Below are 16399 nucleotides of genomic sequence, written 5' to 3' on the forward strand. Positions count from 1 at the left end.
TGAGCTAGCTTTATTTTGTGCTGCTTTTGCCATTCATCAGGTGCTATTCCAACCTTGAAACAGAGGCCACAGCTGCATGGGGAGGGTCCTGGGGAAGCATCTGGCTACCCGGGCCCTTTGGCGGGGGCTTGTTTCCTATCTGAGGCAGTGCACAGTATCACCAGTACACTGTACCTAGTCTGCTAGGATTGACAGCAGACTGGATGCCCTGCCCAAATGGCTTGCTTGTGTGTGGCAGGCTGATCAGAATGCCCACGAGTAGTGAGTACCTCTTGTGAAGACAGGGCTTTGTTTGGCAGATCTGGAGTCCAGAGGTAATAAACTGCCTACACTCAACGCACAATTAAACTCTGGAATTTGTTGCCAGAGGATGTGGTTAGTACAGTTAGTATAACTGTGTTTAAAAAAAGGATTGGATAAGTTCTTGGAGAAGTCCATTACCTGCTATTTTTATTTATTTTATTTATTTACTTTTATATACCATGTTCGATTTTACATATCACATCGGTTTACATTTAAACAAAATTTGCAGGAACTTATGCGTAATCTTTGTCAAATACATTAAACATTTAAATATGGGGATTGTTAACAAGGGATATAAAAGAACATGGGGAAAGGCTAACACTACGGGATGCACAAAGGGGAGTGCCCCTTTGTCGTGCCCCTTCAGCGCGCGACGCCTGGTGTTATGGCGCCGTTTAACGTCAGTCACAGTCCTCAGTGACAGAGGGGGCGGGTCTCCCAATCAAGGATCACACACCGCTCCTCCCCTCTCAGTTCCAGATGGATTCTTTCACCTTTTTTTTTTTTTCTTTCTTTCTGTCTCTCTCATCACAGTTCAGGGAGCCCGCTGGTGATGGTGTGTGGCATCCCTGTGCGCAGGCACCCGGTGTTCTGGCGCCGTTTAATGTCCGTCACAGTCCTCAGTGACATCAGAGGGTTGTTGACTTAGAAAATAGCCACTGCTATTACTAGCAACAGTAACATTAGTTTTCGGGTACTTGCCAGGTTCTTATGGCCTGGATTGGCCACTGTTGGAAACAGGATGCTGGGCTTGATGGACCCTTGGTCTGACCCAGTATGGCATGTTCTTATGGTGCCCTCTGGTTGCGGGGAAGTCCTGTAGAGGGGACAGTGATTCTGGGTGGCACTTGGCTGGATCCTGCCGCACAGGGAGGCTGGACTATTGGACGTTGACCCTAATCACTCCCTTTTGCTCCTACTCCCAGCACTGCAGGCTGCTGCCTCGTTCCCACCCTCCTTCCCAGCACCTTTGGTTAATAGCTTAGTCAGCTTTTCCTGTATATCGGGTTTCTGATGTTATGTACTTGCATTGTCGCTGCTTTGGGACAGGGGTACCCAAGCCGAGAGGGGGTTTCTTACCTATCGAAGGCAGTGCACAATATCACTGATAGCATAGTCCCTAGCAGATTAGGTACAGTGTATCAGGGCTGGGCAGCCTCAGCTTGACAGCAGATGGAATGGCCTACCCAAGTGGGGAGTCGCCTTGTAAGTGGCGAGCTGACCAGAATGCCCATGAGGACCGAGCACCTCTCACAAGGGTCAGGGCTTTGGCTTGGCAGTGGCTAGCCCTGGAATCCAGAGGTGATGAACTGCTGCCAGGTGCCCATTGGTTAATACTCTGTTTTGGCTCAGGTTCCTAGGACTTTATTGTAACATTGTTGGTATAATAAAAACTGCAGCCTATTGTCACCAAACCCTTGTTTCATTTATTGTGAAATGTGTCCTGAGTGCGAATGGCTGTTCCTCCTCGCCACGCCATCATGATGAACTGCTCGCAGCTGCCCAGTTTATAAGCAGCAAGATATTTAGGTAAGAACTGAATCCTCAACCTTTACAAAAAGAAATAGGACTACATAAAGAGATTTTCTTTAGAACTGCAGTATTTTAATGTTGGTCTCAAAATATTTTCAGACTGTCTTGAAAGGCTCATTTTTAAAATATGAATGCAATATGTTCCAATCCTACCACAAATCTCGTTTTACTTCTACAAGACAGTTTAAATTAATTACAAATATAAAACAGCCTAAAAAAAAAAAAAAAGAATTGTGATTGTTAGTAAACAAATATGAAGTGCATTTATACAGGAATGTATTTAATATTGGTATATCTACTGGATCTGAAAGTAAAAATACTAAGCCTGGACTATATCTGGAGACATTTCCTTCTAAAACTTATAATCATGGCATAGTAGAGTAGATGGATAAAGTATCTCTTAAGCATAAGCCAACACAAAACAAAAACAAAAAAGACATGGTATTGTAACTGAACAGAAAGTTATGCCTCCACAGCTTATATATGAAATTAAAAAATTGTGGATACTTTTTCCATGTATTCATTCCAAAGCAGGTAGTGGATTCACTCCTGGGAAACAGCAATCTTTTTGATAAACACAGGTTGCATGTAAGTCTAAACCTGTGCAAACAGTAGATGCTTGCCATTCCTAACATTTTAGCTGTCATGTGTGCTTAGAAATGTCAAGCTGTTTAATGTACCTTTAGAGAAAAGAACTCACACTTGAGGACGGGGAATGCGTGGAGGGTGACAGGGAAAAAACAGAAATGTTGAATACTTTTGTGCAGTAAAAACTGAAGCAAAAGCAGACGACAGACCATGGATAAATGACAGACCATGGATAAATGCCAGAAGTTTAAATGGAAAACAGGTAGACCCCAGACCACTTATGGAAAATTGTGCAAGGAACTGGCAGAGCTGTAGGTAGACAATGCAGTGGGGCCACATGGGAAATTAGGGGAACTCAGAGAGGTTCTGGCAGTAAATTTTGTTCACCCTTTCTTTAGAAAAGGTACTGAAGGGTTGTATGTTACCTAATCTCTGTGGTAGAAAAATGAATGGAATCGTTTCTATGAGAAAGGACTGAAATCACTTGAGCGCAAGAGCATTATGAGACCGGGCAGCATGGTAAGAGGGGACCCAACCAACAGTAATTAAACTCTATCCACAGAACTGTTCAAATAATCTCAAAAAATTTTTAGAAAGTGGTAGACAGGTAATCAGCAAGCCTGACTGTGTGTCCTGGTATGATAAACCAGGATCACCCAATCACCCACCTTACCAATAATTTTTTAGGATTTTTTTGAAAAGCATATAAAACCAAATGAAAATAGTCTCAAAAATTTGTTAAGCAAGCAGTCCAACATGGCCAATGTTTCACTGGAAAAAGCTTCTTCAGGGTTTAGATAGTGATCATAATACACCAGAAAGACTGTTGTCCTGAGACTGTGTCCTATGTGAATGACTGTTTTTTCAATATATCATGTAAGGTAAGGTCATGTCAAAAACATCTAAATGAATAATCGGATTAGCAAATAATACAATCTCGAAAAGCTGCTGGATGTGATGCACTTAAGATCTCAATAAAGCTCTGACACTATCTCTCACAGAAGACTCAAAACGAGAAATGTTGGGATTGTTCCTAAAGTGGTACAATGAATTCAATATTGACTGAAGAGCCAGATCGGTGGCTTAAGAGGCTGAGAATCTGGGCTCAGCTCCTGGGTGTGATTTTCCACTGCCTGTGCCTACTCTTAAGGGCAAATCTGCACAGTGCCCCTGGAGGGGAGTGCCAATTATCATTTAATGGTGACAGCTAGTGGCCGGACCTAGGGCTCAACTGAATTGTTCCACAGGGAGCCCAATGACTGGGCAACATGAGTTGGGAGAAAGAACAGAGGAAACATCCGCAGGTGACTGACGATTTAAGGCTGATGGTGGCAAAGGCACAAACCTATTACTCACTCTGCTGAACAGTACTGTGCACTAACACAATAGGAACTTGATTTCAGTCACAAATCAAGTCTACGCACCAGTAGCAGACTAGCACAGAGGGGTCCTACTGCTGGTGACCATCTTAAGGTAATCTAAGACTACACTGCACATGGTCAGAACAATATTAAATATTATAGTGTGTTAATCAGCACACTTTTCAGGTCAGAGATCAGATCTGTGTTCTAAAAACTACACAAAGCCAGTAACCGAACAATGGAAAACAGCTATACTGTAAAACAGGGTGGTGTCAGCTTGCCTCAGATTCAGATAACATGAGAATAAGCTAAAAATGCAGCTGAATTATCCCATATGAAGTGTTTGGGGTTTTTTTTTTTTGTTTTTTTTTTAAACACACAAAGCCAAACGTAATATGACTTGTATTTCTTTTCAAAACTGCAAACTGTATAGAGTAGGCAAAATGCGTTTTTCTTTCCTAAATCTAAGGCCTTCTATCTGGGCCAGACTTTGATATTTGCCTCTTGGCTGAGAATCCGCATCTCCAACTTAACACTTAGCTGCAATGAAGTAGCCCTGCAGGCAGGCCGACTTCAACGAACCACTAGTGGTATCATCATTAAAATCCTGCTGAAGGTCACCATGGTAACCGCCTGCTGAGGCTTCACTGCTGCACTCGGCGTCTCCTAATCAGCTACCATGTGAAATGCAAATTCAGACAGTCTGAAAATTAGTCAAGAAGAATAGGGGATGAGGATGCAGATATGTGAAATATTCATGCGCTTCATGGAAAAAAGAAGACAGCATGAATGACACAACAAAGAACAGTCCCTGACATTCCTGCTATCATTTTGCATTATTGTTCACACCCAAATGTATTTCTAGGCCTATAGTTCTGAAATTGGTTATATATGAACTCCTATGTTTGTAAGCCTTAAGAATAATTAAACTTGGTTAAAAACATGCTGGCCTTTTATTGGGAAATTAAAAACAAGGAACGCTGCTCCATTATATTCTTTATTACACCAGTTATATATCCAAAGTCCACATTTTTTGATGGCATGAGCTGTTCTAAATATATACACATGCATATATAATATTAAGGATGTGCTGGCCAAAGAATGTTTCAGTTCCCTTCTTCCGGGGGATGGGTATGGTCGTTTCATGTTTACTTCAGTTTGGCTACTGAACTGAAATAAATATTAAAAATATAAACCCAGAATAAAAACAAAAAATCTGAAATGGGGCTTCTGCAGGGCCCTCAGATTCCCACCCCCCAAGAAACCTGCAGAGTCTAGGCCTAACTGGCTGGGACTGAGTCGAGCACAACCAGGACCTTCTCAGACTCTTCCAATTCCCCCCACCCTTCAAGAAACCAGAGGCTCAGCCAGGGTCTCCAAGGGTTCATCCAGCCCCCTAAAACACTGCTAAGTTGGAGACCTCCCTGGCCCTCACTTCCCTCTTCTCTGGTGGCCCCGGACAAAAAAAACCAAAGGGACAGGAGCGATGCCCATTTTGCTCCTGCCCTGCCGTAATCCTTTGAAAAAAATGGAATTGGCGGCCCTGAGATTGGCATCCAAACAATGCGTCACTATGGCACTAGTCTCAGAGCCAGCAAGCACCATCGTGTTGCAGGTTTACTGGAAAAATCTATTACCTGGAATCAGGCTGGTCCTAACCATTCTGAAGAAAAGGTGTTCTACTCTAATTCTGGCCATACAACAACGATGTATTTTTTTGGATAAACAAATATAATGGCCAATAGATCTGTGCCAAAGTGATGTCACTTTGGCTCGGGTCTCAGAGCCGCTGGTATCGTTTTAAAAGTATTGTGGTGGGGCAGAAGCGAAATTCCCCTCTTTGTCCAAGACACCATGGAAGAAATAAGAGGGAGCTGGGGAAGTCCCCAGCCCTGGAAATTTTTTTGGGAAGAGCAGGAGGGGGAGGGTTGGAGAGGCCTTCGGAGGCTATGGCTAAGTTTGGCTTAGCCCAGCCAAATAGGCCTGGGCCTTAGTTTAAGGGTGGGACGGGAACCAGAGAGGCATGCCAAGGCCCTATGAGTCAGCAGTAAGACTGAGGGCCACTTTTTTTTTTATGAATCTAAGATTACCACAACATTTTCAGGTATTTTAAGGAAAGGCCATTTTCAGTTTGGATGTGTTATTCTTTAAAATGAATTCACATCCTTAATATATATAAATATAATCAGTCTCTTCACTACTTTTGAGATAGCAGATTATAATAATTAAAAAAAAAAAAATCATCTCAATACTTCCTATAAGAGCAATACCACAAACCTGCAGTTTTATCAAAATAAATTTTAAACAGGGAATCAATAAAGGTGCATGTTTTGAAAAATCACAGAAAGTTTGGAAAAACAATGCAATTCATATCTCTTAAAAGTCAAATATCTCTTTGAAAGTTAGTCGCTTCAAGTAGCACAATGATGTTCTCAGAATGCCCAAAGGATTACCTGCAGAAAATGGGTTTTTTTTTTAGTAGTCTGCACTGTACAAGGACAAAAAGAAGAAATGTAGGTAGGGAGGGGAGTGGCAGGGGAACCAGAGTTCAAATCCCAGTTTAGGTCTTCTGTTCCCTGGGTCAGTTAGGGCTGGGGGATGCGTTCGAGATAGTGCTCACAGCCCCTGGGGAAAGACCGTTCTTGCATAAAAGCAACAGCAAGTGGCCAGATGTAGAGTCTGATAGCAGGGTTCCAGAAGGAGCCTTGATGTATGACCCCCCCAGCTAAAGGCTGGACTAAGTAAGCTGGGAGGGGATGCAAGAGAGGAAGAATTCCCCAGGACACTGCAAATAAAGGCTCATGGTACCAGATTCCAGCCCCAATTCAGATTGAGCTGGTAACCCAAAGCAACAGGGGGGAACTGCTAGGTCAAAAGACCAAGAGCAGAAGTTATTTTAAAGCAGCAAAGTATTACTACTGCACTAATCAAGGTAAAATAAATTTAAAAATAAGACTTACCTCCTCTGAGTAGTGATCTGAAGGAAGTGGAGGATAATCGCACTGCTCTATCTTCTTACAGAGAGAGTACAAGTTCATTTTGTCACCATAGAAGGGACTTTGCAGCGCAGCCATCTAAAAAAGGTCACGAGTCATTTATATAAAATATGCACTTCTCAAGGTAACAGCTTTGATATAAAATTTAAGTGATAGATTGTCAAGCAAAGCAAATTAAAATGAACCATTCAGCTTAGAATGTTAGCTTCTAAATCTGCATTTTGTTTATACTAATTGATTTAACGAATGACAGCTTGCAAATAAAAGCTATATTCAATACTCCATTCATAAAACAATCTGCAACACACCAAAGCAATCCCTAAATTTTTGCTTTCTTCCAATCATCACTAACTTCAGCAGTCAACCTAGCAGTATAGCCACCTAAGAGGGATAAAAAACTTGGCTAACAGATGTTCTCTGAAGACAGAGAACAGTCCACCACACACACAAACATGGGCCACATGTTCAAACGTGATGCAGTATAGAGATTCATTCATCCAGAGCTTTCTGGAAAGGAGCAAAAAGCCTTTTATTACCAATATCTGGTAGTTCCTGTACTGCTGTGGCTCCCCCTCAGTTCCATGTAATACCTTTGGCTGCAGGCAGAATAATTCCAAAAGAGCACGATAAAAGTCTGTGTGCGGCTGATGGACTGCTGTTTTCAGAGAATACCTGTTACAGGTAAGCAACTTTGCTTTCTCGGAAATCTAGCAGTTAAGGATAGTCACACAGGTAAGGGTCATATTCAACATGAACAGGAAACATGGTCACTGGGTGGTAAATATATTTTGCTGGAATAATTTTTTAAACAGGAAGAACAACTTGGAATTATAAAATAGATCCTATGAAGGATGGGGGGTTGGGCTGCACCATTCAGACATCATAGACAACAGACAATCCATATTTATTATCCTACCAGAAAATGTCTAGACAGTAATGGGATGTGAATGTACAGACAATGCCATGTCGCAAGATTGCAAACCTCCTTAATGGAGGTAGATAGGCAAATATCACCACCATAGCCTTAACATTAAGGGGGACAATATGGTCTTTGCAATCTGCTACCCAATTAGAAATAGGGTGCTTTGTCACCACACTCCCAGGTCTTTTGGTGGCCACCCTGAACAAAATGTCGGGTGGATTTTATATAGGCTTGAGTCTGTTCCATAAGAACATAAGTGTCATTGAGCTCAGCACCCTGTCTCCCAACAGTGGCCAATCCGTAAACCTCATGTAGACTCATTTTCTTGCTACTCAATACCTATGACAAGCAGTGGGTCTCCCTGATGCACTTGATTAATAAATAGGTATGGACTTTTCTTCCACGAACTTGTCCAAAACCTTTTTAAACCCAGTTATGCTAGTTGCCTTGACAACATCCTCCTGTGATGAGTTCCACAGCTTGATTGTGCATCGAACGAAAAAAACACTCTCCAATTTGTTTTAAATCTTCTTCCTGTAACTGTAACTTAAGGGTGTTGCCTAATCCTATGGCTATTTCAAAATGTAACTAGCTGTTCCTTATTTTCCTGTTCTATACCACACATGATTTTGTGGATTTCAGTCATATAACTCCCTTCAAATTGTCTCTTCTCTAAGCTGAAGTGCCCTAACTCGTTTAACCTTTTTATAAGGGAGCTGTTCCAACTTCTTAATCATTTTTGCCGCCTTTCCGCACATTTAATTCTGCTATATCCTTTTTGAGACGGGGTGGCTAGAATTACACAGTAATCAAGATGCAGCCATATCATCTATCTGTACAAAAGCATTATAATGATCTTCATTTTACTTGCTATTCCTTTTCATGTGATTCCTAGCATTCAATGTACTGTCCCACAATGACTCCTAGATCCTTCCCCCCCCCCCCCCCCGAGTAGTTCCTCCTAATGCCGAACCATCATGCATCTAAAATCAGGGTTTTTTTCCTAATGTACAACACTGTACTTGTCCACATTAAATATCATTTGCCATTTAGATGCCCACTTCTCCAGTCTCACAAGATCCTTCTGTAGTGACTCAATCTGCCTATGTTTTTAACTACCCTGAATATTTGTGTCATCTGCAAGTTTTATTCCTTCACTCTGGTTCCAGGACAGATCTATGGGGCACTCCACTCTTCACCTTTCTTCGTTAGGAAAACCGACCATTAAGTCCTACTGTTTCTTGTCTTTTAATCCATCACCAGTTCACAATGACATGACGCTTCCTGTCCCATGGCTTTTAAACTTTACTGTAGAGCCTCTTATAAAGGATTCTATCAAATGCCTTCTGGAAATCCAAATGCACTCTCTCAATTGGCTCTCCTTTATCCACGTGCTTGTTTACATCTTCAAAAAAAATCGAATAGGCTAGTAAGATACAACTTACCTTTCTTAAATCAAGGCTGGCTCTCCCATTAAACCATATTTATCCATATGACCAGTAATAGCTTCTACAATTTTACGAGGTACTGAAGTCAGACTCACTGGTCTGTAGTTGTTCAGGATGCCTTGGAGCCCTTTTGAAAATTGGCATTACATTTGCTAACTTCCAGACAGGTAGAGAGGCAGATTTGATTGATAGGTTATAGATTACCAGTAGTAGATCTGCAATTTCAAATTCGAGTTCCTTTAGAACTCTGGGGTGAATACTATCAGGTTCCAGTGTTTTGCTATTTAATTTCTCAGTCTGCTCTAGCACTTCATCCAGATTCACAATGATTTGATGCAGTTCCTCTGAGACATCACCTAGGGTGAAAAGTTCATGTGTGGGTATCTTCCCATTTTTCTCCTCTGTAAAGACTGGAGGATAAGGCCATAACAGGAAAATTAAATTAATTCTTTGCTTAAGTACCCCCTTTATCTCCTAGTCATCTAACAGCCCAACTTATTCCCTCGCAGGTTATTTCCAATATACTTGAAAAGGATTTTGCTTTTAGTTTTTGCCTCTTTGGCAAGTCACTTCTCAAATTCCCTTTTGGCATACTTTTACACCTAATTAAGCAGTGCTTATGGAACTTCCTATTTTCCTCATTACACCCTGCCTTGCATTTTTTAAAGGATGCTTTCTCTTTGATGGTCTTTTATAGTACCATTTAGCTATGCTGGTGGGTACTGGGTTTTCCTTTGACCTTTAATTTGTTGAATGGTGGTTTTTTTTTTTTAATATAGTCTCCATACCTCATGCAAACTTAACTTCTCTGTTCCTTTTAGTCATCTATGTAGTTTCTTCATCTTATCAGCATCTCCCCCTTTAAAGTTATGTTATTTTGGTAGTTATGTTTTTTTTTTTGTTTTGTGGTTTTTTTTTTTTGCTCCAGGGACTATCTCAAATTTGATTGCATTATGATCACTGTTGCCAAGCAGCTCTACCACTATCTTACACCAAATCATGCATTACAGTGGGAACTCTATTTCAGTTGCTCCATGAAGAAATTATTTATAGTGTCTAGAAACTTAATCTCCATGTCATGCCTGGATGAGACATCTACCCCATCAATGTTAGAGAAACTGAAGTCTCCCATTATTATAGTAGCTTGTCTAATCTCTCCTAGCATTTGATTACTATTTCACCATCCTGGTCAGCTGGGTGGTAATAAACCCAGAGCACTATATTGTTCCTCGTTATGCATGGAATTTCTATCCATAAAATTTCCAGATTGCATTTTTTTTTTTTTAAACAGAATCTCTATTTTACTTCATTTTATGTAATCTTTGACAAAGTGAAATTAATAGTGCCGCCCCACCACCATTTCTATCTTCCGTCATTTTGGTATATTTTGTACCCTTATATTACCATGTCCCACTGGTTGTTTCTTTTCTACACATTTCTGAGATCCCTATTAAAAGATGTGCATTCATTGCTCCGTTTCATTTATTTTGGCGGTGCACACATCTCATGAACAGAAGGGCGGCACGCAAAACGGATGGTACATGTGCATGTAGGTGGCCACCATCCATTTTGTGCCTCTGCCTTCTGTTCAAGAGATAAGCGCACACTGCCAAAACAAATGCAGCAACAATGCACACCCCTAACCTCTATTATATTAATATCTTACTCTAGTGCTATATACACTAACGCTCCCATCCTAATTTTTCAGACTTCTGGTTTTTGCGTATAGACATCTAAAATAATTTTTTCCACATTCCTCTTACAAGTAAATGATTCAGATATTTGGAATCAATTTTGGCCACTTCCTCAATCATGACATTTCCCTTATTTAAAAGGAACTCTTTATGTATACTCCACTCCGAACCATGCACACAGTGTGCTACAGCAGTCAAAAAAGCAAACAGAATGTTAGGAATTATTAGGAAGGGAATGGTTAATAAAACAGAAAATGTCATAATGCCTCTATCTCACTCCATGGTGAGACCACAGCTGGAATACTGTGTACAATTCTGGTCGCCGCATCTCAAAAAAGATATAGTTGCGATGAAGAAGGTACAGAAAAGGGCAACCAAAATGATAAAGGGGATGGAACAGCTCCCCTATGAGGAAAGGCTGAAGAGGTTAGGGCTGCTCAGCTTGGAGAAGAGACGGCTGAGAGGGGATATGAGAGAGGTCTTTAAGATCATGAGAGGTCTTGAACGAGTAGATGTGACTCTGTAATTTACACTTTTGAATAATAGGACTAGGGGGCATTCCATGAAGTTCGCAAGTAGCACATTTAAGACTAATTGGAGAAAATTCTCTCACACTCAATGCACAATAAAGCTCTGGAATTTGTTGCCAGAGGATGTGGTTAGTGCAATTAGTGTAGCTGGGTTCAAAAAAGGTTTGGATAAGTTCTTGGAAGAGAAGTCCATTAACTGCTATTAATCAATTATACTTAGGGAATAGCCACTGCTATTAATTGCATCAGTAGCCTGGGATCTTCTTAGTGTTTGGGTAATTGCCAGGTTCTTGTGGCCTGGTTTGGCCTCTGTTGGAAACAGGATGCTGGGCTTGATGGACCCTTGGTCTTACCCAGCAAGGAAATGTCTTATGTTCTTACGAGTGATCATCTACTTTCCCCCATAGTTTAAAAGTGTTTCTATTTCCTTTTAAACTCTTAACACCAGCAGCTGTGTTCCACTTCAGTTAGTGTGAAGCCCATCCTGCCAGAAGAGGCTTCTCCTTTCCCAAAAAATATTTCTCAGTTGCTAATGAAATCTAGAGCCCCTGCACCATTCTTATCCACACAGTGAGACTCTGGACCTCCACCCGCGTTTGGTATCTTACATGTGGAATTGGTAGCATTTCTGAGAATGCTATCCTGGAGATTCTGGATTTTAGTTTAGAAGATGAAAGCTCTTGCAATCCAATAAAAAGATGTTCCACTATTATTGAGATATGGGCCAGGAAAATACTGGACAGAACTGACTGAACACCACTTTTAAGTAGGAATTTGTGATATGTGCAAGATACTACCTCATTATGATGAAATCTGGTAAAAGGTAAATCAGTCATCAGGTATTTGAATTTATGAAGTGGAAAGTCAGCTATAAAATGATTTTGCAGATTTCCAGTATAAAGATGCAAAAGTGGTATCAGAATTTGATATGGATGGTTACACTAGAAGGAATCAGGTTGATCTGCAATTGTTACAGAACTGTTCAGATTGTGTACTTTTATGGGTGGAAGAGATGGGAGGGTAGTTTAGGATCGGGGTGTGAACATGATACAAAAGAGAAAAGATGAGAGATGGAACGTTCTCTCTTGCATTAGCTTGCAAAAGATGGGGAATGTACTTAAATCGATGAGAGTTACAAGCTGTGTCTTTGACCCTCACTAATGTTGAACAGCAAGGTTGGCCAGTGCTGCATTTTTGGAGTGGTTGATGTTGTTAATGTTTCTTTGACAGAAGGAATTTTCCCAACTCTTTTGATGTGCGCTATAGTTATTTTATTTACTTATATTTAGCTCACGACTTTTCACTGGTAGTGAAAGACCAGTTACATTTAGGTAAAGTATTTCCCTGTCCCTATTGTTGAAATCTTCCTTAGATGCTAAAGTCAAAGATAACTATTGACCAGTATCCAATGTACCATCTTTAGGTAGGTATTGAAAGTCATGGCACAACAGCTGACTGATTTCCAGGAGTAGAATGCTATTTTGTACATGCTGCAATCAGGTTTTCATAAATCCAGGAGCACAGACACTTTAGCAGTCACTGTGCTAGATAAGGTCTATAAGAAACTTGACAGGTCATCATGTGGTGATTTTTTTTTTTTTTTTTGGAACACCACCCCTATTTTGCTACCATCAATCAGGACTTATAGTGTACTGCAGGAGCAGGCAACTCAGGTCCAAGAGTTGACACAAATAGGTTTGGTTTTCAGGACATCCATAATGATTATGCATGAGATTTGTAAACAATGGTGGCAAAGCATGCAAACATACCTTATGATTATTTATTGCGGATATCTTGAAAAACAAGCTTGTTGGTGGCACTCCAGGACCAAAATTGTCTACCCCTATTGTATCATTTGAGAACAGAGGAGATATTGGATAAAGTGATCAACGGTTTTTGTCATTTTTCCCAAGATGGTTTTCAGCACATATTTTGGGTCAGGTCAGGTTGTCATCACAGGCAGCGGAGTGTGGCATTCATCAGGATTCCATCCTTTCTCCACATTTGTTCAACATCTGTGACCCCACTGTGCAAGGTTCTGCAGGCTATGGGATTTAATTTCCATTACTTTGCTAACATGAACAGAATGGTTACATTTTTATGATAGAAATTCCATGGATAACAATTAGGGGCGGTTCTATCATGAGACCGAGTGAGTTGGCCACCTCAGATGGCAAAATTTTGGGGAGTAGCAAAGAGTGCTCCCCCAAAACACTCCTGTGGAATCTCCTTACTTTGTTGCAGACATGCTTAAGTATCTGCAGCATGACCATAACAGAGCCCATCTTACCATGGGTGGAAAAGAGGTCCGGTGGGCCTGAAGTGTGCCTACGGGCAAGCTTCCTCTGCCTCCTATCATGCACATTCACCACCGCTTACTTATAATAAAATAATTTATTTATTTATTTATAGATTTTTCTATACCGGGGTACGTAACTAACATCACCTCTGTTTACATTCAAACAGTAATTCAGCATTGCGCTTTACAATATAACATGGTAACTGAACGAATACAATATAGTATATAACTTTGTATTAATAGAATATAAGCAATATATGAGAGATTGTGGCAGTTAGGAAGAGTAGTTGAGGATTCAGATCATTGATAGTAGGCTTTTTTAAATAGCCAGGTTTTAAGGTTTTGTTTAAATTTTTTGTGACAGAGTTCCTGGCGTAATTCAGAGGGCATGGTGTTCCATATTGTTGATCCAGCAATGATGAAAGATCGTTCTTTTGTACTAGAAAGTTTAGTCAGATTGGGTGCTGGGATATTTAGTTTGGCTAAATTCTGGAATCTCGTTGGGCGGGAAGACGTTTTGAATTGTAGTTGATCTGTGAACCAATGCATTTCTCTGTTTTGAATGGCTTTGTGTATCAGCGACATAGATTTATAAATTATCCTGTAAGCCACGGGTAGCCAGTGCAAAGACTGAAGAGCTGGAGTGATGTGATCATGGCGGCTTGTGTCTGTGATAATGCGGGCAGCTGCATTTTGCAGCATTTGCAAAGGTTGAATGGTGGCTTTAGGTAGACCCAGTAACAGAGCATTGCAGTAATCAATCTTTGATAAAATAGTTGCTTGTAAGACTGTGCGGAAATCATATTGGTATAATAGAGATTTAATACGTTTAAGCGTGTATAGCTTAAAGAAACCGTTTTTTACCGTATCCGCGATGAATTTTTTAAACGTGAGATTGCTGTCAATGATGATACCAAGGCTGCGTACTTGTTGTGAAATAGTGGAGTTGTTTTGAGGAATATCAGAGTTGATCAGTATTGTATTTTTTGGAGGTGAAATTATGATAAGTTCAGTTTTATTGGTATTTATAGCCAATTGGTTGTCCCGTTTTTGGAACCAAGAGATCTTTATGTGGGTCATATGGCTGCAACACAAGCTCTATACCATACAATACTTAAGTCAGGATATTAAAACATTTATCATTATCAACCTCACAACATTTGCATATATTTTAACTATAACAATTGCCTAAAACAACATTTTGCATGCCATTTGAACTTCCTACTGTAGAAGGGAATGACCATGCTTTGCTTTCTCGCCCGAATCTTTGCTCTCAGTCTTTTGTCCGTTCCTGGCCATTGAAGCCATTGCTCTGTAGTAGCCAGCTGGCTGGTTGCCTTGGCCGGGAGCCCATTCCGTAGAAGTCCGGGACTCCATGTCCCTTGCTGTTGAAGCGAGTGGAGAAAGTGTCCAACTTGCTATGTGTCCCATTCTATTTTTGGGTTAATTTTCATTGCGGGAGTCTCCTGCTTAGCCCCTTTTTCTCCTTCTGGTCACCCCGCCATGGTCTCCTGGTGATGAAGTTTCTATTTCCGGGAAGACTCCCCCCCCCCTTTCAAGGATACCCGCCGAATGGAAAAGGGGGTGGTCTTGCAGGTCTGAAGTTTTTAAGCTTTGGCGAGCGTCCAATGGCAGTCTATGTTCCCTCCCTTTCTTCCAGGGTCTCACCTTTCTTTACCCTACCCCTCCTTAATCTCCCCCTTCCCTGAATCCTTCTGCCTGCTGCACCCAAGTCCTACCGCCCTACCTGACTCACCTTCCCCTCCCCCTAGCTGGCTCTGTTGTCCGCTGCCCAACACATATTGTGCCTGCCCACGGACAATCGTCCGTTTTCGCTCAGGGGACTTATGCGTGTATGTGAGAATAAGAGCCTGTGTATGAGAGAGTGTGAGGGCCTATGTACGTGTGCATGCGTATGTGAGAAAGGTGTTTGAGAGAGCCTGTATGCATGAGAGAGTGTGAGAGCCTTATGTATATGTGAGTGTGAAAAAAAAAAAAGCGAGAGGGAAAGAGAAGGTGTGCATGAGAACCTGCATGTGTGTATATACATGAGAAAAGGAGTGTATAAGCATGTATGAAAGAGTATATAGTTTGTGCAGCCCCATCTCCCTCAATCTACATCTCAAGGTGACTGGAAATCAAAAGATCCCACCTATGGAGAGCAGAGAATTTTTCAATCCTTTAGTTTTAATTTTTGGGTGTTAATTGATATGTCTGTTTTGAAATATTTTTTCTATTAGCATGTTTTACTATTATGATTGGTGTGTTATATTTCTTGATTTTATTTTTGTTTTGAGGAACAGTGTTCCTCAAAACGGTGTTCCATTGATGCACTACATAGAGACAAGTTTGTTGCGTTTCTAGTTCAATATTTGTCTGTATGTTTCTGTTTATAATTTATAGTGCCTCTATTCTGTATTTAGTGAGGGTCCATCTGTGTTCTGCATGTACGACTGAGGTGAGGTATTCTGTAGGCATGTAATTTCTGTATAGGGATCTATAGCAGCCTGGCTTGCTCGGTTTTCCTAATAGGAGTATTGGTGTTTTAGGGACTTTTAGACTAATATTTGCAGTGTTGCCTTTTCATAGGTGGGGCTGTTACTAAGGGGCCAGTGCAATTAAAATGCGCTGAAAGCGGGCGCTGAATGTTCAGGGCTCCCAGGCACCCCTCCTGGGGGGCGCCATGCAATATTTAAATTAGAGGTAGCATTGTCAAGGAGACCGC

The 16399-nt window shown here is 41.0% G+C and overlaps 1 protein-coding gene across 3 annotated transcripts in view; it reads right to left on the reverse strand.

Annotated features, from left to right (window-relative positions):
• Positions 1-16399, reverse strand: part of NEK7 (NIMA related kinase 7) — a 227890-nt gene that overhangs the window by 15749 nt on the left and 195742 nt on the right. For 2 of the 3 annotated variants that reach the window (XM_029617705.1, XM_029617703.1), the window contains one exon: positions 6746-6859. In XM_029617705.1, the coding sequence (XP_029473565.1) occupies positions 6746-6859 (114 nt within the window). Of the gene's footprint in view, positions 1-4769; positions 6239-6745; positions 6860-16399 lie in introns of those variants that run through there. The other variant, XM_029617704.1, reaches the window with a different exon arrangement.

Source organism: Rhinatrema bivittatum, chromosome 10 (assembly GCF_901001135.1).
Source record: "Rhinatrema bivittatum chromosome 10, aRhiBiv1.1, whole genome shotgun sequence".
NCBI lineage: Eukaryota > Metazoa > Chordata > Amphibia > Gymnophiona > Rhinatrematidae > Rhinatrema > Rhinatrema bivittatum.